This window comes from Thamnophis elegans, chromosome 4 (genome assembly GCF_009769535.1).
Source record: "Thamnophis elegans isolate rThaEle1 chromosome 4, rThaEle1.pri, whole genome shotgun sequence".
In the NCBI taxonomy this organism is placed as follows: Eukaryota; Metazoa; Chordata; class Lepidosauria; order Squamata; family Colubridae; genus Thamnophis; species Thamnophis elegans.
Genome location: NC_045544.1, coordinates 32,350,952 through 32,378,021, shown reverse-complemented (window position 1 = coordinate 32,378,021; position 27,070 = coordinate 32,350,952). Strand labels below are relative to the sequence as shown.

General features: G+C 40.0%; 1 protein-coding gene across 6 annotated transcripts; it reads left to right on the top strand.

Annotated features, from left to right (window-relative positions):
• Positions 1-1,405: 1,405 nt before the first annotated feature.
• TRAF3IP2 (TRAF3 interacting protein 2) lies at positions 1,406-20,690 on the top strand. Of its 6 annotated transcripts, XM_032216211.1 has the most exons (11): positions 1,407-1,758; positions 5,494-5,574; positions 5,851-5,918; positions 6,970-7,725; positions 9,136-9,325; positions 11,430-11,626; positions 12,833-12,921; positions 13,942-14,010; positions 15,917-16,033; positions 17,984-18,058; positions 20,095-20,690. In XM_032216211.1, the coding sequence occupies exons 3-11, from the start codon at positions 5,903-5,905 to the stop codon at positions 20,251-20,253; spliced, it is 1,668 nt and encodes a 555-aa protein (XP_032072102.1). In that variant the 5' UTR covers positions 1,407-1,758; positions 5,494-5,574; positions 5,851-5,902; the 3' UTR covers positions 20,254-20,690. The 6 variants fall into 6 exon arrangements, 5 of the variants coding, with proteins under 5 accessions (XP_032072104.1, XP_032072102.1, XP_032072103.1 ...); XM_032216212.1 differs by lacking the exon at positions 5,851-5,918; XM_032216210.1 differs by having other exon boundaries at positions 5,494-5,918.
• The last annotated feature ends 6,380 nt before the right edge of the window (positions 20,691-27,070 follow it).

Here is a 27,070-nt window from a genome sequence, read left to right as displayed (position 1 = left end):
CCTAATCTGCTGTCATATAATCTTGACTGTGCGTGTGTATGTGTGTGTGTGTGAGAGAGAGAGAGAGAGCGAGAGAGCGAGAGAGAGAGAGAGGTGGGTTGCAGGCAGTACGCCCTGGTACGCGTGTACTGGTGCCTGCCAGACACAGCTGGCACTGTACCGGAATGGTGCTTTGGAGGGCCCACCCGCCGCCCTCGTTCCTTACCTGTATTTGAAGGAAACAGGCCATCTGTGCACACACACGCATCATACGGCGCCTGTGCGATGCTCCGCCAAGCAGCTGGAGCATCGCAGGCGGTGAGTGTGCATGCGTGCACAGCGCGTGTGCCCATGGTGCACTCCCAGCTCCCGTTGCAGCATACCGGTTGCAACGGGAGCCGAAACCCACCACTGGTGTGTGTGTGAGAGAGGGGGGGGAGGGAGAGGGAGAGACTCACTTCTGCGGGTGAACCAGAACCTTGGGCGCCCTCTGTTTCCACACCTTAACCACATCACAGGTCTTTCTGCCACTCCTGGCTGCCAAAAGATTGACAACTCTTCCTTTAAAGCAATGTAGACCAATTCCCAGAATTCCTCACATCTTAAGAGTTGCAAAGTTTTAAAAAACCACCACTTTAAACAAGGCAAGTTATTTTTGTGGAGGGTGGAGATGGGGGTGGGTGGTATAGTGTTATTTTAGTTTTTTAGACATTTTAAAAATTAGTTTCGGTAATAAGGCTGTTAGATCCAGGCTGCAAATATCCAGATGACTACTAGATGGCAGTGTCGTTTTCTGAATCTCTTTGCTGCGGTCCCAAAGGTGCTTTTTCAGGATGCCTCTCGAAAAAGCACCTTTGGGACAACCATGACCTGCATGACTGAGAATTTATACAGACACTTTTCTGCATGCTCCTAGCCTTGCAGATTTTTGCAACTCGGGTCTGGTAGCTTTCATATGACCAAGTCCTTCAGATTCTTGTAACATATACAGTTATGAGGTCGCATATACTGCAACAAAGGGGCGTGCATAAGCGCACCAGCGTGCCTACCGTCCCTGTCCTACTGTCTCCATTTATTCGTACCCATTTTACTGTCTTCATATTTACGCTTATACTTATACCGGTTATCTTTTACATGTTTGACAAACTAAATAAATGTAATCCTTTGCTTTTTGACGGCATTTTTTTTTTCATGACGACAGACTACTACGTCGCCAAAAAAAATGCCCATCAGTGCCTATTACCAATTTTAACCTCTGTCCGATCCCTGATTAGAAAAGCCTCGTGTCGGTCGTTAAAGTTGCACAGTAGAAGGATTAAACGGGAACTTTTCCCGGCTCTTGTTCCTAAAGGGCAGGGCAGGAATCGGCTCCTGTGGCGGGCGTGTCGATTGCCGATTTGAAATCTGGACGCCCCGCTCCGGGTCCCCTTTCTCCAGCTTGAAAGCTAAGGGACCCAACCTCGCCGCCTGAGCCACCCTCTCTAGTCAAACGCTTCCTCCTCCGGTATTTATCAGTCGCACTTCCTCTCCTCTGACAGCCCTACTGACTTCTTCAAAATGAGCCGTCCGACACTGCTTTATTTCCGCGATTTGCATACACGCATCTACTTCCTGGTGAGGAGCCTGTTCGGCAACTTACCTGGCAGAGCAAGGGAGGAGGGAAGAAGCAAGGAGAACCTCAAGGAGGGACAATCTGGTGGGGGGAGAAGAGAAGGACGGACGACACCAGGCGGCCAGGTGGTCTGCCCTGTCCTGCTGATCCCCTTTGGGGTTTAAAAGGTGAGTTGTTAAAAGCTCCCCTCCTTCATCTATTTGGCTGTCGCTGTTGGCCCACTTTTTCCACTGCTGCTCTTGTTTTTCTCAGCTGGGGCCTCATTTCCCTTCCTGACTCCTGATTTACTCCGGCTGCAGCAGGCTAGTTGGGAGTGAGACCTTGGGCTCCCCCGTGAATTATCTCAGGCCATAAGAGCACTTTGAAAACGCAGACACAGTGATTCTGTTGCCAATAAATCTGTGTTGTCAACTGAAAAATGGCTGGGAGGCCCAACTACAATGGCTTTGCCTCTTGTAGATTCCATGGAGTTGGCCCAGAATTGTCTAAGTTTGATTGATTATGTGCCATTAAGCCGGGGTCACAGCCACCCCTGGATAGATTTTCTCTAGGAGGCTCTGTCCCCAACCTGCTTCTCTTCTACAAGAGGATTAATATGCAAAGCTGTTTTTAATGTATGAAATAACCCTCCTAAGGATACGCGTAGAGTAGATTATGTTTCTTCTCTGATTTGTTGCCAAAATACTACTCAAAAAATGAACTTGCAACATATCTCCTTGAGAGGCTGGTGACATTTTGAGAATGTAAATATATCATGGTTGGGATTTATTTATTTGTTGGATTTGTTAAGATCATCCAACTCCAAGAATATTCTGAGTGCCTACATATATTGCCTGAACAGAAAACAATGAACTGCCTGTTTTAGTGAGGTGTGCAAGGTTTTCTATTCATATCTTCTTTTACCACTTAAACAGAAAAGGAAGTTAAGCCTTGATGTGTTAGCTAGGGAGTAAGTCCCAGTGGTCTCCCCCTATTAGACGGGTCCCTATATTGATGGGTATCAGGAGCAGAACCTTCTTAGTGGTGGCGCCTCAGTATGAATTTTCCAGCCCTGTTTCTTATCAGCCATGCTATGATTGGCACCACTTTAAGGCAACTCTGTATCCCACTCCTTCTCTCTTCAGGTTTAGAACTATCATCTACTTATGTGAAAAATCCCAAATTGATAGTACAATAGTTGAAATTAAAATGAGGGAAAAGGGAACATCAGTTAGGCTGTGGCTCTCTTTTCATATTCTAATTTAGGAAGAATGCTTTTGCTGAAAAAAGTAGACTGAATTGCATTTCTCTCTCAACAAGTATGCTGTTACAAGCTCAGGCTGGCCCTACCGTCTGACCACCCACCCCCTCCCTGTTTCCTATTTCCTAGCTGTTTCAGCTAACAGCGTGGCCTTTGAAGCTGGAATCTACCTAGCTTGCCATGTGTTACTCCACATTCTTCTTCTCTACTGTCAGAAAAGATTTAATCAAAAACAGAGGGAGTTTAGTCAGCCTTGTTCTTTGGAGATTTCATAGGCTGACGCATGCCTTTAAAAGGGAAAGTACAGAGATTTTAATGAGGTTCAAATTGTCTTAAGAAATGCACAAATAGTTGGAGCAGAAGGGATTCTGGTTCCCCCCCTTCTTCTTCCTTCCAAAATGCTGGCCATGATTGGATATGAATTACAAACTTAATATGGACTCATTCAGGGCAAATTACCCAAACAAATTATCTTATTTGACTCCTCTCCCCTTTCCCACTTGACAGCCTGATTGGATTCATTATCCAGCAATCATTTAAATGTGTACACTGCTGCTGTCTGCTGGTATCTGAGCCAAGCGGAAACACTTCCCCCCCATCCCTGGAGTTTCATCTGCCTTCAGCCATACTGACAGGGCAGATGTAGGATGCACAGATTCCACAGCTGGGTGTTTTTGCTTGTAAGGGGGTGAGATTTCTGCCTCTGACTTTGTGGAAGGCCTTCAGGATTGCCTACCAAAATTCTTGAGTTGGATAATTCTAGACAAGGAAAGGAAAAACGAAATTTAAAGTATTCTTAAATACTACAGAGTAACATTGCTTCCTTGCTCAGATGTGGCAGTTTTACAGTCCATATAGATGTAAGGCTTGTAAGCCCAACTTTTGGGATTATATGTCAACACTATATATATGTGGACTTGCTAGGCGTATGTCTATTGTATTCTTCATTTCTGTTTAATTTTGTAGGAATTGGATTATAAGATGACTGAAGGAGTGGAAATGAGAAAGTGACAATACAGTATAGAGAAATATGCTTTATTTTCTCCTTTATATTTTTAAAATGCTGCAACTGTTTGGGTCAGGATGAGATTTAACCTGATACTTCAGAGACTCAGAATAGTTTTCTGATTCAGCTTATTTCTTACGAAGTTTCGTTGAAGGGGTGACCCTTACCCCTGTAGAAATAAATACATTTTAAAAAAATTTCTGGAATTGTGGAAGTGACTTGATATTAAAATGTATAGAACTCTTGCTGTCTTAAAATCACTCTCAGCTGTTTTTCTTCTGCAAAAAGTAAAAATAAATAATTTGGAGTTGTTTCAGTTCATTATTGAATTTTCCCCTTTATGCAACTGAAGCAAGGTTTGAAGAAATACTTGAAGTCAGCTCTACTGGAACTCATTGTTATTCTTCCAAACTTGGCAAGAAAATTAACCATGAAGAACATGTGCTTCCTCAAATGAAATGAATTGATTTTTGGACCAGAGAGCTGCACAGGTCAGAATGGAGAAACTCACACTCCATTTATTAGGATCCTAAGCCTGAAGATTTCCTTTCCCTTGCTGCTTCTGTGTGGTGGGAGTTTGTGGGGAAAGGAACTAGTTGGTCTAGTGCAGTCTTTTTCAATCTTGGAAACTTTAGATGTGTGGACTTCCAATTCCTAGAATTCTCCAGCCCGCATACAGTCCTGTGTGAATCAGGGATCATGCAGTTGCTTTTTAAAATATATTTAGAAAACTGAAAGTAGGAGCTCCCATTGCATCTCAAAGCATATACCTCATTGATTTTTATGATACTATAGAGAAGTGATGGTGAATCTTTTTGGCACCAAGTGCCGAAACCGGAATGTGTGTGCATGCCAGAGCACCAGAAACCCAAAGATCAGCTAGCTGGCGTGCATATGCCTGTTTTCAGGCCATTTTCTTGGCTGAAAAATGGCCCAAAAAAGGCCGGAAAACGTCCTCAGCCTGGTTTTAGGGCATTTTTTGGGCCTTTTTTAGGCCATCTTCCGGCAATCTGGTGCTCGCGAAGACATGCACACAGGAAACCAGAAGAGCAGCTGGTGATGGCGTGTGTGCCCATAGAGAGGGATCTGAGTGCCACCTCTTGCATGCGTGCCACAGGTTCGCCATCACGGCTATAGAAGTCAACTGACTCTGAGTTTAAAAATGCATGTGCAATTTTGAAGTTGGGAACTTGATGATGAATATTTTAGCCACACATCACAACAAGCTTAGATACAATTGAATTGAATACTGTATTTGACAAAGTGTGATTATCAGACACACAAAGAATTTGTCTCCGGTGCAGAAGCTCTCAGTGTGCATGGAAGCAACAGAACAATGATAATCATAATAATAATACCAATAAGAAGGGGGAATAAAGAAGATAATAAGGATAAATAATACTACAGCCATACTATATGAGTAAATACACTGAGACATTAGACAGCCCTGTGAGAATTAGGTGTTCAGCAGTGATGGCTTGAAGGAAAAAAAATGTCCCTGTGTCTAGTTGCTTTGGCCTGCAATGCCCTATATTGCTGTCCAGGCCTACCAAAAGAACAACTCAAAGAATATATGTTTTTCAATGTCTCCATAAAAGCATTCTGTTGATTGAAAATTATTTATTGTATTCTTACCCTGTCTTTATTACTTTATAGGTAACTCAAGGCAGGGAGCGTACCCCACCCATATTCCTTCCTCTTCCTGTTGTGGTTCCCAAACATCTGAAGAACTCTAAGGTAAGGAAAAGTGTTTTAAAATACTTGTTTATTTGAATATCACACAAGCTATATCAGTAGATCTCAGAGCATGATACAATTAATCATAAAGCAATAAGGCATTATTTTTATCCCACATCTCCTCTTTCAGCCATTTCAATGAGTGGAAATTGGGAACGAGCATATTTTTATGGAAATAAATCTTTTTCTAAATCTATTCTGTGAATGATGACCATAATTGTTTATTTATGTTATGATTTATATTTTCTCTTCCTCCCCCCCACCCCTCACCCTTAGCTACCATTTGCACTTGGTATTTATTTCCATAGATTTCCTACAGGATATTGAAATGACATCCTTACAAGGTTAGTGTTTTGTTTTGCCACTTTGCAGAGCCTTTTATTCAGACCGAACCACGGATGATAAAACAGATCATGGTTGTCTAATCTTGAACCGGATGAATTATGTCAAATGCGTTAGAAAATTTCAGCCTCTCAAAAACCTTGCAGGAAGGTTTTGCCAGCTCAGTTCCCTCCACTGGTCCACTGACTAGGTCCTAAGGATTGGATGGAATAAAGAACTATGGTGAAGGGAGCAATCAAAGCTCTAACTATGACAATCTAAATTCTTTCAGGTATCTAGGCAAGCGTTGGCCAAGTCAGTCATCTTTTTAAAGTATTACCATAAGATGCCCAATTATGTAATACAATTCAGTGTCATGCCTACAAGCCATCTTTTCTTTTGGACTTCAGGCCTGCTACACTTTCTACTGTCTACTTTCTAGTGTGGAAAAATGGGAGGGGGGATTATAAGGAGTTTGGTGATATGTAGCCATAATAACATTCTTCTTAGACACTCAAGGTCGTTTTTGTCTCTGCACCTGGCAGGAACTGGATGGAAGGAATCTGTCTTCATGGCAGTGGGAGATTGGACCATGTGATGAACTTGTGGATGTTGGAGCAGGATCTTGAACTTTCAACTGGGTGGGAAGCTTTTAGATTTGGGTTTTCCCAGATGTGCCAAATTGGAACTTTGAGGAATCTTTTGCCTCAGACTCTGATTTCATTTCGGATGCTATTTGGAACCCTGACATTCAGCCAATTCCAACTTTACCTCATCTTCCAGATTCTGTAGAGATTCTCAGTCATTCTCAGTTCAAGGTGCTTTTTCAGGAGGCAACTGGACTTTCTTGTTTTTTCTTTTGAAGACATTTCACTTCTCATTCAAGAAGCTTCTTCAGTAGAAGCTGACAGGATAGTGGGGAATGGAAGGATGTTATATTCTTCCAGATGTGTTGCTTCCATGTCTCAGATTTCCCATTTTATTGCTGGGACCACATCTGAATTAGATACATTTATGCAGAGTAAATAATAAACCTTTTTTATACTGTATATTTCCCCCCCCTCCCCACTTTAGGTGCTACAATGAGTCGAAGTATTCCAGTTGAAGTGGATGAAACTATTGATTGGTCTCCATTTCCAGAACATTCACTGAAAGAGGCTTCGAACCCTTCTGTAGAAGTTATAAATAACTCAATGCCTATGGGATCTTATCCACCGCAAACATCTCATCCGATATATGGGCAACTAGGATTCTATAAGCACCTTGACCATATCAATTATAATAATAGCATACTGGAAGCTTATGGCCATAGTCTTCCAGAAGATACCTATGATTCTAGAAGAGGACAATTTCCTGGCCCATCCAGCAATTCAACAGATCGTTCAGAATGTAATCATTTGCCTCAACACAAAACAAACCAGCTCTTGAGGTCTCAACCATCAGCTGATTCTCTTGACATTGGGCACAATTCTAGTAATTTGCAAAGAAGTTCATCTGAAATATCCCAGCATTCATTTGGTGAAAATCAGGAAAACGTAAAGCCCAACTGGCAGCATGATAATAGGGTGCCAGTAGACCTAAGGACAGAAGATGCAGGATATGATTCTCAGCCTCAGGATCCTCTGGGCATTGGACAACCTGAACTTCCCTTGTCCTTTACTTCTGTTTTGAACATACAAGACCTTCCAAGGTCTCTGAGGTCCAGAGAATATCCACAGATGGACTCTCAGTCATACCCTTTATTTCCACAGATGCCCCATCTTTATAATTCACCACAAGCTCAATGGCATCCAAGATACTACAATCAGAATATGTACCGCCAGAATCCATGTAAGCTCATTGGTCATAAATGGTGTTTCCCCTGGTACACATGCATTTACTGCATTTTTGTAAAATGGTTGTCCTTATTGACTGGTTTTTTGTCATACTTAAGTGTAATGTTGTAATTTATTGGGGTTTGATTTCATATGTTGTATGAATTCATTACTGCATCCTTAATCAAGTGATTCCAGCCAACCCAGATTATTCAATAAGCTACAATTAAGAAAATCTTAATGTGTGACATTACTATATTTAATGCCATGCGTAATTTAATGAATAGCAAAGGGATGCTGTGCTTGCAGGAATCCCAAGCACTTCTTCCGAATTGTTTTTGAGCCATGTGCAGCCTTAGTGAGTTGCATGTGGGGTTTAGTCAATAAAATGTGAATAAATAAAACCATGTCTTGGTACAAGGAATGCATCCAGTTTGATCATGCCATCATACAGGTCGTCCTTGATTTACGACCAAAATTTCTGTTACTGAGACCTTTTTAAATGAATTTTACCCCTTTTTATGACTTTTCTTACCACATTTGTTAAGTGAATCACTGCAGTTACTAAGTTAGTAACATAGTTGTTAAGGGAATCTAGTTTTTCCATTGATTTTGCTTCTCAGAAGGTTGCAAAAGGTGATTGCTTGACCCCAGGGCACTGTAACTATCATAAATGTGAATCAGTCTGAATTTTGATCACATGACCATAGGGATGCCGCAATGATTGCATGTGTGAAAAATGATCATATCAATTTTTTTTTGCTGTTGTAACTTCAAACAGTCACTAAATGAACTGTTGTAAATTGAGGACTGCCTATATCCCGGATGGCGAACCTCTGGCACGCGTACCACAGGTGGCACACGGAGCCATTTGTCAGGGCACGGGAGGTGTTTTTTTAAAGGCATTTTTCAGTCCTGGTTTGCTCGTAGGGTCGTTTTTAGTCCTCTGGAACCTTCAGAGAAGCCTTCTGAAGATCCCTGAAGCGTCCGAAGGACTAAAAACGGCCCTATGAGCAAACTGGAAGTCCATTCCCGAACTTCCGGTTTGTCCACAGGGCTGGGTTTTTTTTGTGCTCCAGAGGCTTCAGGGAAGCTCCTGAAGCCTCCGGAGGGCCTCAAGGGGGTGTGGGGGAAGCTGTTTTCGCCCTCTCCATGCTCCCATAAAGCCTCTGGAGCCTGGGGAGGGCAAAAAAAAGCATGCAAAAAAATGGGGGGAGTACCTGTCATGCGCGCATGCGCACTGGGGGGATCGCGTATTGCATAATGGGTGCGGCATGCCCACGCACGACCCCCCTGCGCTCCCCCCGCTTATGGCACGCGAGCCAAAAAAGGTTTGCCATCGCTGGCCTATACCATCTATTTACCTGTTATGGAAAGGAGTCTCACTTATACAATAGCCTGAATTTTTATTTTCTGTTATGTTTAGATGGGCAAACCCCCTACCAACATTTTGCACGTTCACCTCAAGTGCAGCTTCCTCTTCCTGGCCCTTGTGCAAGAGTCACCCGCCCTGCGCAGCAAATAATCCCGCATTATTCTAGTCCACATGGACCCAAGTGTAATGAAGAAAGACTGCCTCAGGGGGAAAGCTCTTCCGAAGGACTTCAGAGATTTCAGTAAGTATTTTCCAACCTTGGAGCTTATTTTATTTTTTGCAGGCAAAGCTAATGATGATTATTTTAGCATCCTGTGTATATGAGCGGCATGCTAACCTTTGCCTGGATAATATCAACACACCTGCCATCTCATTTGCTCCTATAATCAAGGCTGATGGCTCACCTGAGGCTAAGTATATATACAAAGAGGTTCCATTTATAGTTACTGTGAACCAGAATTGAAAACTACTGCCTAACTTAGTCATTATTTGTTCCAAATATATGAAGAATGGCTGCTTCAGATTCAGACAAGCTTAAATTTACTAAGTCACTGACTTAGAGTAAAACAGAATACTAGAAATGGGCAAAAGTACAAATTCACTTACAATAATTAATGTGCCATTAAATTGCATTTGGCCATTTCATTGTTTAAATTAAGTCTTCATTTGGCCATGATTGATCAGATATAAAGACTGTCATTGCTGTTATTTTGACACAACTTTTGATTGGATGAGTCTTCAAGACACAGTAAGTCATTAGTGGATAAATTACATTAGTGTATTGGGGTGTCAAATGGGCCGGGTGTGTAACGCAGGCCACGCCCTCCCCGGCTCTGCAAAGGCAAAAGAGTCACAATACGTTAAGTGACACGATGGAGTTTGATACCCATGATCTAAAGGTTCTGAATGAAACTGCAAACCTTTTTTGCCTCTTTCTCTAAATTTCTCACCTCAAGAGTATAGTAATTTATTGCTGTGAGGTCATCTACGAAATGTATATAAGCCTAAAGTAATTTAAAACCTCCCTAGTCATTTCACTGAGGCAAATTGAATGGTCTTCCCAGGCTTGTTGCCTTGTTGATATGAATCTCTGCTGCTTCTCACAGGCCTAACTGATTTCTGGCAGGGAAACCAAATAATTCTTATATACTTTGTTTCTGTTCCAGGTTCAGTAATTACATGTCTTTCTCCTTGTTAGCTTCCAGGTTTTCTAGATGTAGTGCTTTCTCTTCTCCTGCCTCTTTGGATTATTCACCCAGAGCTAGCCTCTATCTAATAACTAAATTATGAAGACTCACTAAATTATGGCATCAGACAACCAGTCATAACAACCAGAGTGTGGGTAGATTTGGAATTGAAAGTGGGTGGAGTTTGTAGTAATGTAGGATTACACACACCATCTTATCATCTCCCATGAAACTAGTTTGAGGGCCACATGACCACTGACAACTGCAGGTTACACAATTTGGAACTAGATTGTAAACATTGTTCTTCAACATAGACAATTCATCTTGCATAGTAAGGATTATGTCTGCGTGCCCACATATTGTATACTACTGCTTTTCCAAGGAACAAAGTATATTTGAAATGAATGAGGCGATGCAGGGCAGATAGTGACTAACATACATGTGTTTCCTGCTCCAAACCGTAATGGAGTTTTGAAATGATTTACAATTCCCACTTCACAAAGGATTAGCGGGTACAGTAACCCTGACTTCAGGATTGATTGAAATTGCAGAACTGTTTTTATCCCACAGGAAGAGGAGATCTCGGATTCCTATCGAATGCTTCAGGATTTCTTTAAAATTTTTAAGATAATAAACAAAAGAACAAAAGAAATAATTGAAATCAAAAAAGTAAAAATGCCAGTGGCAGGCTTCTTTTAAGATCCTGATGGTCTTTTCAAGAGCTTGGATACACTTGGCATATGGAAAGTATACTTCAAGATGTATTGATACCACTGCCTCCCATCCTTATTTTGAGCAACAAACTCTGTTGAAGTCATTAGGATTTCTGATTGCAGTCTTGCACCATCCCTGAGCATCTTCAGTCCTGGCAGGCCCCAATTACAAATGGTGGCAGACTGGTTTAAGTCGAATCTGCCCCAATTCTGTTTCAATAAATAGGAGAAAGCTTAATTCATTCATTTTTCACTTTAGAATAAAAGAAGCTTTTGGGTGGGGTCCTTAATCTTCCCTCACCTATAAATGCAGTTTTCCCCAGCTGTTTCTGAACACAGAGAATCGTTATGCCTTTATTATTAAGAAAGGACACCGAACCTGTACTTAGAATCATGAGATTTGAACATTTTCAGAATTTAAAGTGGTTTTTCTTTCTCTCCTCAGTGACCAGTTTCAGAATCAGATGCTTGAGAATAACGCACCATTCAAAATACACGGTGCCCATGAGGGCGTAGAGAGATTTCCTTTTGATTCCATGGCTCAGTCTGGCAGTATGACCACCTCTGGGGCTATCCCAAGGCCCCTGACTAATTCTGCAGCCAGAGGGACACTGAGGACCAGCAATTTGCCTGAAGAGCTACGTAAGTTTCTGCTCTTTCTTGTTTGTTAGTTTTGTTAGTTTGTTAGTTGTTTGTTAGTTGTTTGTCTGTATTTACTTGCTGGAAATAAGTAAGGATCATTGCCCTTTCCCCACCCCCATAATATGTATCAAATACCATTTTTGCATTATTGAGTTCTTCTACTGATTGAGAGATTTGTAGAGCTATATTAGCAAAAAGCTTGAAAGACTTTCCTATAAATCTTTCTGATTTATATACTGTAGCTAGCCTATTCAGCACAGGACTCTGGGTGTCTCTTTGTGCTTGCAAAATGAAAAGAGAAACACTCAAAGAACAGGATTAAAAACACAGGCAGGGACAAAGTTTTAAAAAGCTGAAGGAAAACCAAAAAAGATTTTATCTTGTTGCTTCTTCTTCTGTAAACAGAGGCCCTAGTACAACGTCTTTTTAGATAGAGGTGGACAATAGACAGGTAGTCCTTGACTTATAACCCAAAATTTGTGTTGCTACGTGAGACATTTATTAAGTAAGTTTTGCTCCATTTTACGATACTTCTTGCCACAGATGTTAAGTGAACCATTGCAGTTATTAAATTAGTAACCCGGTTGTTAAGTGAATCTGGTTTCCCCATTGACTTTGCTTGTCAGAAGGTCACAAAAGGGATCACATGACCCCGGCAAACTGCAACTGTCGTAAATGGTATTAACAATCCCCTCCTTCATGCAGTAGGCTCAACCATCAACCTTCTCCCAAATGTGGCAGAATAGCCAGATTTTAATACTTCCTGAGCCTCATCAGTTCTGAGATGTAACCAGCACCATGAATTGCACCCAGAAGCCAATGGGTAAGACATAAAACTCATGGAGCAGTAAGGTCACAATGGCATAATGCACTCTACCCACGGCTGTCTGTACCGCTGCATGCTAGACCAGCTGTACCTTCTAAGTAGCCTTCAAGGTCAACCCTGTGTAGAATGCATTACAATAGTCCACTTGTGAGGTGGCCAAGGCATTAGCGACTGTTTGGAGAATCTCCTGGTCCAGGAAGGATGAAATTGACGGCACTAGATGTACAAAGGGCCTCTTGGCCACACCTGCCACCTTCTCTGCAGCATATCGTCTTGCAGCTACTCATGGTAGGCTGCCTTTGTGAATTTTTTGGAATTCAGAACTCTTTTGTTTCACCAAGCACACCTGTTTTATTTATTGATAATTATACTTCTCCTAGGTAAAGTCTTTATAACCTATTCTGTGGACGCAGCTGTGGAGGTCATGAAATTTGTGAACTTTTTATTTGTGAATGGATTTCAGACTGCGGTAAGTATTTTATTCTGGATGCCTGCTGCACTGCAAAGAGAAAAAGTGTGAATATCTGAAGAGAGGCAATTCTAAATTCAAAGTGGTATTGTTTGTTTTGAATGTGCCTGCCTGCCTAAATATTGTATATTTCATAATGAATATTATATTAAAAAGCGACATAAATTTCATTTAAGTAATACATGTAAATGTGAATTTAAAGTGAATGTATTGACTGGAAGTGATGTAAGAAATAAAAATTGTAACTTATTTATAAAAGGTGTCTCCAGCAGCACTCTGGATGTGTGAACAACATTCAGAGAGGTTGACTTCAATATTAGTAGGAACAGACCTATTTTCATGTCAAGAATTACTCTTTATATTTTATTCTTCCGTGGCAGTAAGTTTATGAACATCTTCCTCCAAGACTGAGTGAAACATACTCTTGACATGGTAGATACGAATTCATGATGTGTAATGGCAGAAGTTGGCCTGGCATTTTGCAATCTATGGAGGCAACAAATTTGGCTCATTCTAACAAGAGCTTCCTTTTTTGTCCATGACCAAAGGAAGGCCATTTTCTGGGACTCCTAAAGATCCTGGTTGGGTCGAAACAGTATGCAGTATTTTAACACGACACTCATAGTTTTGGCAAAATGTGTGAATTCGAGCACTGTGGTTTGTAAACCATGAGTTACGACAGGTGAGTATAACTTTTTGGGCAGATGAGGTCATCATGGGGATGGCACAGGTGCAAAGTGGGCAAGGCCTTATCACACAAGTGGTTTTTTTTCCAGGATGAATCAAGTTGATCTAACCAATTTCTCCATTGTGATATGAATTACAAAATTTTTACCAAGCTGTACTAAACGTAGGATTTTTTTTTAATGGACAGTATTGTTGGTGTAACTATATTTGCATTGAAAGCTTCTTAAATCAAACTGTTTGGAAAGCATGCCAATGTTGCATGAAGGTTAAAGTAGCCTCCTAGAGAGCAGCCAGTGCTAAAGAAATCATATTAATATTTTCACTTTTTAACAGATTGACATATTTGAGGACACCATCCGAGGAATTGATATTATCAAGTGGATGGAACGTTATCTAAGTGATGTAAGTAAAGATAAAATGTTAATCTTGCACTTTTTTCGTGCATGGAATACTTAAGGTTGCTTCCTAAGGCACAATGAACTAAAATAAGAATCTGTTCTCTCCTTTACACGTGGCTTACTTATTAATATTTTTCCTGCCTTGTCTCCCTCCCCTTTCCTCGAATTTAAAATGGAAGCAACTGAGAGAAGAAAGCTGGCTTTCTTTTTATCAGTAATATTCCTTTGCTGAGCATTTTGAGGAATCTTTCTCTGAGTAATGAGCTATCCATCTTGTCTGTGTTATGTAAAGGAATGTATGTGTGTGTGAGGAGAGAGCGGGGGAAGAGAGATAAAGAGTGAACAAAAACATATATCAAGCACATCAATTAGCTATGTTGTATATTTTGGATTACGTTCAAAGTAACATATGAGCAGCAGTGGACTGCCAAGAGAACGTGATTTACATGTTGAACTAACCTATAGTTGTTCATATGGGTAGGCCATGTAAACCCAGGCTATTGGGGCTTGGTTTACCAAATAAGATTTAACTTTTGCTTAATTCATTACATGAACCTGCCGCAGGTTCTGCTCACTTTAACAATTTGATGAGATAGACAGGTCTTGCTTGGAAAGAAAAAGATTATGATACCCAGAAATCTATCGGTTGCTAGAAACAGCATGCTGGACAGATACGTTTGCATATGTTGCAGTGGTGGGTTTCTGCCGGTTCGCACCGGATCGGGAGAACTGGATGGTGAAATTTACCGATCCGGTGAGAGAAGGTTCGACCGGTGGACCCGGAAGTAACTTGGGGGGTGGTCATGTGACTTGAGTGTGCATGAGTGATGTCAAGTTGGCCATACCTGCCCAGTCACATGACTGCCAAGCCACGCCCACAAAATAGGCCATACCCACAGAATAGGTTCTAAAAATATTTGAAACCCACCACTGATATGTTGGCTTAGTACTCGTGCAAGACTAGATAAGGAAATCATATAGATAAAAGGCGGTTTCCAAAGCTTTGTATCTATGCCACAACAATGTGCAAGCCAAAGTGGCTGGTAAATCCCCCAAGTCAACAACCTGCCAGTGTTCAGTGATAAACAAAAGGAAGCATGTGCTACACTTCCAGTAAGCTTCATACCCCTACAAAAGTGACACATACTGTAGATTCCCCAAAGAACAAACTGATAATTTTGGTCTCATCTCCCTATTACATTACTGTCTTGTCTTCCCCTCAGCCAACTGAAGATGATAATATAGTAGAGCATGCTCTACCAAGCAGAAAACGTCCCCTAGCCCTGCTATAAATTTCAATGCTCTTTCTGGTTTCAGTTAGGATACAGTCATTTGTAAAGCCACAGTGTGAATTAGTAGAGTGTATATGAATCAGTGTGAATTAGTACCGTGTATGAATTCTCCTTTATGGAAGGAGGATCTTTGTGATTATGGCTTGTTTGTTTTTAAATCTATCTCGTAAAACTAAGTTTTTAATTTTGTGGCTTCTCTTGAAAATAAGGTATTTAATTTCTTCCACAGCCTCTTAGCTACTCCAAGCTGTGAGAATCAACGTTATAAATATGCATATTGTGTCTCTCTGTGTGTGTGTGTGTTTGTGTTTTGTACAGTAGGCATAATTATGTTCAATAGGCTGAGTTGGTGATTTTTTTTGTGATTCAGCACGGCCAATGCTGAAAAATATTTTCTCTCTCCGTTAAATTAAATTGTGCTTCATGGGAGATCCAGGAAATCTGGTATGAGGAATTCCAATGTATACTGTACCGTCTCACTGCCAAAAGGAACTGGCTTGCCTTATGCTTCCAAGGAACATCAGATCACGTAAAGTCCCAGCTGGCAGCTTTCCCAGCTGTTTTTGCCCAACTGTGCTGCATTTTATGATTTCATAAAAGTGTTTCTCTTTCTGACAGAAGACCGTAATGATAATCATAGCAATCAGTCCAAAATACAAACAGGATGTTGAAAGGGCTGAATCCCAGCTGGACAAGGACGAACATGGTTTACATACTAAGTACATCCACAGGATGGTGAGTGAGGACACGTGCTTGCCATTTCAAAAGGAACTCTTCCGCTTCTTCTTCTTCTTCGGCCAAATAATTGGCGTTTGTGCTGTGGTTAAGCCCTGCTTTGTTCGTATTTAAAACTTTGCTTTCTGCGGTGCTTTTTAGAGGGCACGGCAACTCCATGTTCTGTAAATGCAGTTGATTATATGTGTGGCTTTGTGACCTGTTTAAATCCTTTCAAGCTCTGTTCAAATCTCTGCCATGTGATCTATAAGTACCCATTGGGGAGCAAGGGAGGCAAGTGATGACATTTGCATCTTAACATCATTGTGCCTTGCCACATATGACTATGATATGAACATATCTTATGCCTGCACTGAACATGTGGAACACAGAAAACTGCTACACACACACACACACACACACTGGAACCCACTGATGGCAGACTGAAAAAAACCCAAACAGAATTGTATTTTGTGGAATTGTTCTAGCTACACTTTCATATCCACCCCTGAGTTACTGTGTTCTCTTTCTCTGAGCATTTGATCTTTGTCTCCCTATGGCTTCTCGATTACCAGAGAGACTCAGCTTGATAACATGTGTGAGGATTCTCTCTAGGGTTTCCTAGATCAGATTGAATATACTGCAACAGAGCTTCCTCCCTTTCAGCGAGGAATGAAATGCTATACAACAGGCTTGTCTCGAAAGCTTCCAACAGGACAGATTTATCACAGAGTGAGAGCAGACCCATACATGCAGCGGGAGGAAAGGCGGTGTTTTAGACATGCAAAGATAAGCTCCCTTCTGTGGCAGTGGTGGGGGAAAGAGGCAGAGAAGGGAGGAAAAGCTATTTGATCCTTACTAGCAGTGAATATTTTCTGACACATATTTCAGTCCTACAGTTCAGCAAATGCCACATACGTCTTGATCCCATTCCACTGATTTTGATAGAAGTTAGTGTTTTCTCTCTAGGCTCCCAAGGAGGCCTAGCCCTTGATGCAGTGACAAGCCTGCTGCCAACGTTGTAATGTGTTGTCCCAACTTCCTTTATTCTTTTTAGTGTTTTGCAAATGGCTGATGCTCTGAAAACTAAAGCAGCATATGAATGCTTAAATCAGACTGGTGATACGTTATGGCTGGGGTATTTCAGCCAGAGATAAAACTGGACTTGTCTGACTATTCCAATCTCTATCTGCTCTCAATCTCTAAAGCAAGATTATTACAGATTAAAATCCAATTGATATTTTCATTACTATTGTCATACTTAAAAGAAAAATTCAGATGTAAGTGAATAAGCCCTGCAATGTAATTGAAAAGCTTCCAGAAATGAAATACAATTCTGCTTTCAATTGTCCATATGCAGTAGCATTCAACAGGTGTATAAATACAAGACAAGGGCCTTCCAACAAAAATACGCAGCAATAAACCTCACAGAACAGCATATGCATCTTGCACACATTTATCTGTTGCTCAGTGATAAGGGGTAATTAACACCTAGGCTCCTTAGTGCTCTCTGAGCTTGGTTATTTTTTTGCAGATGTTTCATTATCCAAACTAGGTAATATCATCAGTGCACTGATGTTACCTAGTTCGGATAATGAAACGTCTGCAAGAAAGCAACCAAGCTCAGAGAGCACCAGGGATCCCTTCTTTCAACCCTGAGCTACAAATATTCTCCTTTACTGGTACACCCCGGCTCCCCTACTTCCAAAAATCTAGAATGGAAAACAATATTGCTCAGATCAGGGCACTTACGTGATGTGCCTAACATTGGATCACGACCTACTTTTGCCCCTCTGATTTCTATGCAATTCATAATCCAAGAAAAACATACATAAATCTATCTGATTGTGTCAGTGTGCTACTGTAGGGATATGAGTCTGTTTATAGCTGAAGGCCATTGTACATTAGAAATCAGAACACATACATCTGAAATTAATGTTGACAAATTTTCATTCTTTTGTATGTTTTCAGATGCAAATTGAATTTATACAGCAAGGAAGCATGAACTTTAGATTCATTCCTGTGCTCTTTCCCAATGCAAAAAAGGTAATATGACAAAGGCAGAATAATTCCATTTTGGTTCTTGATGAAAATTTAAATTAGGTATATAACATTTGAAAAAAATATTTGGGAATGTGAAGTAAAAATTCTTTTGGCATTTTATGTAACAATTTTGAGAAATGTTTCAGAATGCTCTTAAAACAGAATTATAATTTATATCAAAACGATACTTCTACTCTCAGTCTGTACCCAAAATCTGTCCTGCAGAATATGGAAAAAAATTTACACACCAACTAGGTTCTCATACTGTGTAGATCAGAATCTCATTGTGTAGAACTACAGAATTGGAAATAATTCAAATTAAAGCATTGGTGACATGTGGCTATCTAATATCTATCACATCTAGTGACACAGAGACCATCAACCCTCTAGGTATTTAATTCTTCTGTCGAACTACTCTTGTATTCTTATAATTTTAAATTATTACTTGTCCTGCTGTCTGCGATATTAATGAACAAGTCTTGGCCTTCTACTTTGCGATGCCTTTTATTCAGTTTACATTTCTAGACTCCCATGCTACTTCATTGGTCTTTTCTGAATCCCTCCTAGTTAATCTAAGAAGAATTCAGATTAAAAGTCTAATGCCCAGAACTGGTGGGTCTGATTAATGCATAATGAAATAAACTTAGTTCCAGTGATTTGGAAACTATTCTTCTAGTGATGCAGTATAGTTGACAAATCCATGTTGACCTCTGTAATTTCAGCATTATTAACAAACATTTTTCATTCTCATTTCATTTGGTACTTTACCCATTATCTCAAATTTCACATTTTATGAACAGTCTATTAGACCGTCAGCAAATCTTTCAGTACCCTAGGATGACGTTTATCTGACCCTGGAGATTTGAATTGATTCAAAATATAGAAAAAATGTATCAGTTGAAAACAAACCTGTTCCTTGACCTTGCTCTTCACAACTGCTTAGTGAAACACATACTCCCATATTGTTTTTTTTTAAAAAATGGCCAAGATGGGAATTGACTAGTTTTGCCTTTTCTTTGGTACCTGCTAACATTTTGTTACCTTCTTTAGAAGCTGATATATTAATTATTTTGTTTCATTTTGAACATTTTTAAACGGTTTTTTTTGGGGGGGGGGAGGATTCTAGAGGCTGCATTTTTCCTTTGTGACTTCTCCTTTGTTACAACATGAATCCTTGTTTGTTTGGTTATAACTTAACATGAGGTGTGATCCTGCTCAGAATCATAATCAAATAGGCTGTTGTATTTATAAATCTGTATATTACCGTGTTTTCCCGAAAATAACACAGGGTCTTATTTTCTTTTAACCCCCCAAATAAGGGCCTGGTCTTCCTTTTGGGGAGGCCTTATTATTTTTGAGGTGCAGGAGGCGGCGAGTGTGGTCACCTCATGGATGCTGCTGTGTTGCAATATTTTTGGGGAGGGCTTATTTTCAGGGGAGGGCTTATTTTAGCGCATGCGCTCAAAAGCTTGATTGGGCTTATTACCTAGGGAGGTCTTATTTTCAGGGAAACAGAACAGCCCTCCTATTCCCCTTGTAATATCACATACAAGAAAATGTAGGAACCATCTTTATAAATTCTCCTTAATCTGCTTGGGAAAAGTTACTACCATAATCTAGCGTAGGTTAGTCAAGATCCTCCTGCAGCTTTGCTATCAGAGCTATAGGGAAGCTACAGTACATGACTCTACTGTACCACAACATTATAACTATGGAATGCAGATTTATAGAACATTAAAGCTGAATGATGTAAGAAGCAATAAACATGCTGGGAAAATGCTTCATACAAGTGATTTCACAAGGAATTACTGAAATTGTTCAGAAAAGAAATCCACAGCAATTAATTAATTGCTTGGTTTGTTGGCAAAGACATACGAGGAAGACTGGGGAAACTCATGTCAAATGTGGAGTCTGTAACTCTAATGGTGAGTATGTCTCAAAAGCTGCTATCAAAATCAGGAGGGATTATATATTGTTTCTTTCTCTCTTCTTTCCTACCCACATTCTTCTCTCTCTTTTTGACTTTTCCTTCTCCACAGGAACATGTGCCTACCTGGCTTCAGAATACTCATATCTACCATTGGCCTCGGAATAAAAAGAACATTCTGTTGCGTTTGCTCAGAGAAGAGGAGTATATCGCACCTCCAATAGGACCTCTGCCCACTCTCCAGGTTGTTCCATTAGGAGCGCACATCTGAAGCACACATGGACTAAATAGTGTATGATTCTCTTGGCTGATGGCCAGAGTTTTCCTGGCTACCCTTCTGGGTGATGAACGGCATATGCACCCTTCTCCCCTTCCCGCCACAAATAGAATTTGTCTTGGGGTGCAGCAAGCCAATGTGTTTCCTTTCCTTCTGAAGGTCTCTTTCTCATACTGATCAGGCACATTGCTGCATTTCAACAAACTGCAAATGAAAAATGTATTTCGTGGTTTTTGCTTTCTTCTTCTTGAGCAACATTCCAAGTCTGCAGTAAAGCAAGCAAATACTACAATGAGACTGAGTATGCCAAAAAAAAAAAAAAGGATACTCTTGTTGATTCACAGCTCGTTTTGTTGTCAGATAGATGGACATATATTGTAAAATAATATTCCAATGCTGTTTCATGTACACGATAAAGGAGTTACTTTTCATATGGGCTGTCATTTTTGTGGTAAGAAAAACACGAGAGTTTAACGTTTGTATTGTAGGTAAACATAGTCATGATCTTCCAGGATGCTATTTAGTTAGTTAGTTAAACATAGTTTGCAGATGATCCATAACATAATTAAGAATATTCTTTCTCTTGCTTCGTCTTAGAGCAAGGCCATGTTTTACATTTCACATATGGCTGTTCTCAAAATGAACACCTACCATAGGTTCTTCCTGATAACAGATACTATTGCTTATAATAATGGTTTACCATCTCTTTGTCAACAATAGCAAACTATGAATAAGCTAGGGCAGTGATGGATAACCTTTTCCGGACCAAGTGCCCAAAACACGCATGTGCCCCCCCCCCCAAAAATGTAATGCATGTGTGGCTCGTGCATGCACCTGCACCCACCCACATGCACCCTGCCCCCCCCCACGGCAGAGCCCTGAAGACTAGCTGGTCGGTGGGAGGTGCGTGCGCATGCGCAGCAGAGCTGAATTAGGGTGATGGCTCACGTGCCCACAGAGAGGGTGCTGCTTACCACCTCAGGCACGTGTGTCATAGGTTCACCATCATGGAGCTAGGGAATACCTGCTAAGGTGACATGGAGAACAGCAAGAGGCTTGATTCAAGATGTTGTTCGAAGGACGAGATAGGTAGCAAGAAACTTCAGTAGATTTTTGGAAGAATTAAGGTAGCTAGCAGCACTAACATGGCCAGTAGAGTAGTGTATTATCAGTATCTGCTAGGACCTCCTAGTCATTCAGCAGCAGCAGATCTTCTAACTGTCCCACAGATGTCTAGTAGTGTATACTGTCTTGTCACTGAGTCAGAACTCTGTTATTTGTATCTCCTCACTCAAAAGTACTATTATCTGGAACTAAGTCTTTTTATTTGCTTGAGATTTGTTTTACTTTTCCCTAACTCAGTATCCTCCTGATATGTTAGATTATACTGTCCATCAAGTAGAAGGCACCAATCTGAGGAATACCCAGAATATATGGACATCAAGCCATAGGATTACCGTGTGTGTGTGTGTGTGTGTGTGTGTGTGTGTGTGTGTGTGTGTGGGGAGAGAGAGAGAGAGAGAGAGAGAGAGAGAGGGAGAGAGAGAGAGAGAGAAATACTGACTGTGGATATCAGAACTATAAACACAACATGGCAATGAAAGTCTGTCTTTAAAAAAAAAAAACTCCATACAGAGTGGGAGCAGTATTGGCATGAGGACAAGCCAATAATCTGTCAGTTGGACTATAAAGTACCAGCGACCCAAGAAAGGCTATCAGGAATTCTGCAAAGCCAATTCTGTTGAAAATAAAATGAAATGGGTGTTTTGCTGCTTTCACAAATGTTATACGCTAGCTAAGATTAGGATATCCAACGTCTTTCTGCCTGTTTCCTTACATCTAATGTTAAGTTTGCTTGTATAAAAGGTACATATATACATGTACCTTTGCAGCAGACTGAGTTAGTTCTAGATCTGTTCTTACAACTATTGTATCAAAAAATCTGATTTATTGATGACTTTACTGCATTGTATATGAAATCCAGGCAGGCTACACTTCTCTTCTTGAAGTGTACAGCATCTCTAATGAGTTTCTGGAAGGTTTATTCCCCCAGTGTTGGGAACCCTCACCACGCCCAGCTCTTTTCTCTCAATTACCACTGTTCTCATCATTTGGACAATTATTGTAAGTAAGCCCCGCAGTGTTCTTTAGGAACTGGAAAGTTAAAAAAAAAGAAACTGGTGCAAATACTACAGTACGGAAATGCCCATAATTAATTGATACATCAAGGAAGGGCACTCACAACATTCACAACCCTGAATTTTCACATTTCACCTTAAGATGGAAAGGACGTTAAACTTTGGGAAAGGTACTTATACTTCACAGAATTCATCTCAGAACTGCTGAGATACTGTACAGAGGTGGTATTAAGCTGGTTCAGACCAGTTCGCCCGAACCGGTAGCGGAAATTGTGGGTGGGCTTGCTCACCCGCCCCAGCTCTATGCCATCCTATTTAATCACGTTTTTGAGGCCGGCCACATGCATGGAAGGGGCACGGGCACCAATACTAACGAAATGTGAAACCCACTGCTAATACTGTACCAACAATTGCTAATTTCTCATAGTGTAGGGTGAAAACAAGTTATTTTTCACTCTTAATAACAGAGTCAGTAGCAGGGTTGAGATCATAGCACATGGCAGGGGTGATGGTAGTGGTGGGGAAAAGGATTAATGTAGGCAATCTGCTTCCTTTGAGGTTCTGCAAAAAACTCTATCCCTAGAATAACTGTAAGCCCAGGAAAAAAGCATGTACTAGTTAAAAAAGAAAAACAAACTGGTTATTCCATCTTTAGGCTTTGCTTAACACAATTTAAATGAGAAAGCCAAGACCTATTACTACGTGTGAAACGAGATAAACAAAGGTGCTTAGTCCAAAAAGCTACTTAATTTAAAAGGACTCTTGTTAAAAACCCAGTGTCTCTTATCTTGTGTTAGCAGGGCAGAAATCCCAATGATTGCTAATTCTAACTACAGTAAAGTTCAAAGGGAGAAACAATTCGTAGCTGTGCAACAGAAAAGAGGCAGATTGTTGAAGGAGAATGCTAATTACTATAATTTATCACATGTCCACATTAATGAAGCTCAACTGAATACCTGGGTTTTAAAAGAAGCGAAGCTGTATAGTAACAAGCGGAAAATAACCACTTATAGCCCCCTTATCACAGAAAATACAATTTTGTTTACTTTCAGATATAAGTGTAACCTTTCGCAGACTAAAATAAATGCAGTGGACAGATTTGCAAAAGAAGCTATATAGATTCTGGTCATTACGTTGAATGATTGTTCTTGAAAGCAGGACGAAGGCTAGTGCTTTTCATCCCACCGTTCTGATATCCAAATTGCAACAGAATGAAATGCTTGCCTTAGTACTTAAGAGTTAAAGGTATGATTTCTAAGGAAGTGAGAGGAGTAATTCCACAATATTTAAAGCCAGATAAACAGAATCTGTAATGAGAGTATATATGTTTTGCAAGGTTCCCTTTAACCTGAAACGGACGTAAAAGGTGGACAAGCAAATGTTCCCATCCATGTGCCTGTGTTTAAAAGATGTTTTCTTTGCTTTCAAAGTCCTTTGGAGCCATTATTGAAACTCCTTGCAGTAACCCAAAGGTGCTTACCAAAATCAACTGAACTTTCTTGTTTTTTTTCCTTGAAAACATTTCACTTCTCATCCAAGAAGCTTTTTCAGTTCTGACTGAATGGTGGGGAATGGAATGGATTTATATTCCTTTTTTTAAAATAAAATTTTTATTTTCAGACAAACACAAACACACAACACATATAGCATAAAAGCCTCTTCAACTACATACAGTGTGTCGATTGGTTACAAGGTCTTTCTGTGTCCTTTCCATAGTTATCACTTGAATTTTATCAAAATTCACATATTGACAATCAAGATATCTTTGTATACATTGTTATTATGCTTCCTCCTATTCCAAGTCATTCTACTATTTTAGCATTGATAACATTCTCTAATAATGTTCAATTCCATGTTTTTTCTCATTATTAGTATCATCAATCTAATATACCTGTATACAAATTGATATAATTATTAAACATCCATTAAGCCTAGCTATTATTTCATCCTTTCAACATAAGACATATTAAATTTAAAGTAAATTTATATTCTGACATTTTATTACATCATCCTGAAATCATCCAATGATATTACATCTTTATATTCTATTCTATATAAAATTGTTTATCTTTTATAAAAAGGCTTTTCAACATCATCCCCATAGTCCTCACTTACAGTATTGTATAAAATTTCATATTATCAATCTAGTATATATAAATGCTTTGTTATCATTGTTAATCATTTATTTGACTACAGCTATTATTATGTTGTACATAGAACTCAAAATGTAACTACGTTTAACTAAAGTTTATTGTGATATTTCATTTCATCATCCTGTATCCTTCCAGAGATAGTGTAGTCCAATATCTCTTGACATTTGTAAAGTCTGTATTCTAAGTGTTTTCTTGAAAAGTCTTAAGAACTTGTTGTTCATTGCATGTCTTATAAGAATTCGAAACCCTCTATCTGTTCTTTTTATCAGCTTAACTTTTGTTATCAGTGCTTCTGCCGAGATTACTCTCATTATTTCTGGCAAATTTTCTCTCCTTTCTTCATCTATTTTTTGACATCTGAAATAAAGTTCCGGTTCATCAATTTCTCCTTTCTGTATTTTACACTTGTCATTTCCTTCCATTCTCAGTTTGCTGTCAGTGTCAACAATTTTCTTATCGATACAATACAATAACAGAGTTGGAAGGGACCTTGGAGGTCTTCTAGTGCAACTCCCTGCCTAGGCAGGAAACCCTATACCATTTCAGACAAATGGCTATCCAACATCTTCTTAAAGACTTCCAGTGTTGGGGCATTCACAACTTCTGGAGGCAAGCTGTTCCACTGATTAATTGTTCTGTCAGGAAATTTCTCCTTAATTCTAAGTTGCTTTTCTCCTTGATTAGTTTCCACCCATTGCTTCTTGTTCTACCCTCAGGTGCCTTGGAAAATAGTTGACTCCCTCTTCTTTGGGGCAACCCCTGAGATATTGGAAAACCGCTATCATGTCTCCCCTAGTCCTTCTTTTCATTAAACTAGACATCCCCAGTTCCTGCAACCATTCTTCATATGTTTTTTAGTCTCCAGTCGCTAATCATCTTTGTTGCTCTTCTCTGCACTCTTTCTAGAGTCTCCACAACTTTTCTATATCGTGGCGACCAAAACTGAATGCAGTATTCCAAGTGTGGCCTTACCAAGGCATTATAAAGTGGTATTAACACTTCACGTGATCTTGATTCTATCCCTCTGTTCATGCAGCCTAGAACTGTGTTGGCTTTTTTGGCAGCTGCTGCACACTGCTGGCTCATATTTAAATGGTTGTCCACTAGGACTCCAAGATCCTTTTCACAGTTACTACTATTGAGCAAGGTACCACCTATACTGCACCTGTGCATTTCGTTTTTGTTGCCTAAATGTAGAACCTTACTCTTTTCACCATTGAATTTCATTTTATTAGATAGTGCCCAATGTTCAAGTTTGTCAAGATCCTTCTGTACCTTAAGCCTGTCTTCCGGAGTGATGGCTATTCCTGCCAACTTGGTGTCATCTGCAAATTTGATGAGTTCCCCAATTATTCCGCATCCAAATCATTGATGAAGATGTTGAAGAGTACTGGGCCCAAAGCAGAGCCTTGGGGTACTCCACTGCATACTTCCCTCCATGAAGATGCAATTCCATTGAGGACTACATGTTGACTGCGGTTGGTCAGCCAGTTACGAATGCATCCGGTGGTGATGCTGTCTAACCCACATTTTTCTACTTGTATCTAGTAGTAGGTTATGGTCTACTTTATCAAATGCCTTGCTGAAGTCCAAGTAAATTATATTGATGACATTCCTCTGGTCCACTAATTTTGTCACTTTGCAAATAATGCAATAAGATTAGTCTGGCATGATCTGTTTTTGACAAACCCATGTTGGCTTTTGGCTATTACTTTGTTTTTTCTAGGGGTTCGCGAATTCGTTGCTTGATTATCTTTTCCAAAATCTTTCTTGGTATTGAGGTCAGGCTGATAGGTCTGTAGTTTCCTGGATCTGTTTTTTTCCCTTTTTTGAAGATGGGAACTACATCAGCTCTTTTCATATCCTTTGGTAGTTCCCCGGTGCTCCAGGATGTCTGAAAGTTATAGTTCAGTGGTTCTGAGATCTCGTCTGCCAGTTCCTTCAGAACCCTGGGGTATAATCCATTCGGCCCTGGTGATTTGAACTCGTCTAGGGTAGACAAGTACTATTTTCTTCCCTATTTCAACTGTGTTCCTCATCTGATTTTTGTGGTGCTGTTTTTGATAGGTTGGACTGTTTTATCCCTTTGTGTAAAGACAGATGCAAAACATGAGTTAAATAGTTCTGCTTTCTCCCTGTTGCTTGTCACCTTCTTGCCACTGTTTCCTTAACTTTCATATGTCTCTGTTATTTTTTCAGCTCTGTCCTCAAATTCATTACTATCCCCGTACTTTCTGTATTTTGATCTATAGTTTCAAGTCTCTTTTCAATTCTCTCTGTAATTATTAAAACTTTTTGAATTTCTAAGAAAATTCTTTGCAAAGTTAGTGCCTTTTCTTCTTCACATTGTGCCAATTTCCAGTTTACAAACACTGCCAAAACATCCGAGACTTTTTAGGTTTCAAACAAATTCAGTGGAGTTTTTCAAATCAAAGCTTACTCTTTCCTTCAAAGGAACACCTGTATAAACAAAATGTTTTCCACTGACCCTTTCAGTAAACAAAGCTTATAGCTTTATCA

Excerpts from the sequence above, each read along its gene's own strand:
- TRAF3IP2 (XM_032216210.1), top strand. The coding sequence starts at position 5,807 with ATGATTTATATTTTCTCTTCCTCCCCCCCACCCCTCACCCTTAGCTAC. Across the intron at positions 7,726-9,135 it reads TATGTACCGCCAGAATCCAT|ATGGGCAAACCCCCTACCAA; the intron begins GTAAGCTCATTG and ends TGTTATGTTTAG. Across the intron at positions 18,059-20,094 it reads TCTTTCCCAATGCAAAAAAG|GAACATGTGCCTACCTGGCT; the intron begins GTAATATGACAA and ends CCTTCTCCACAG.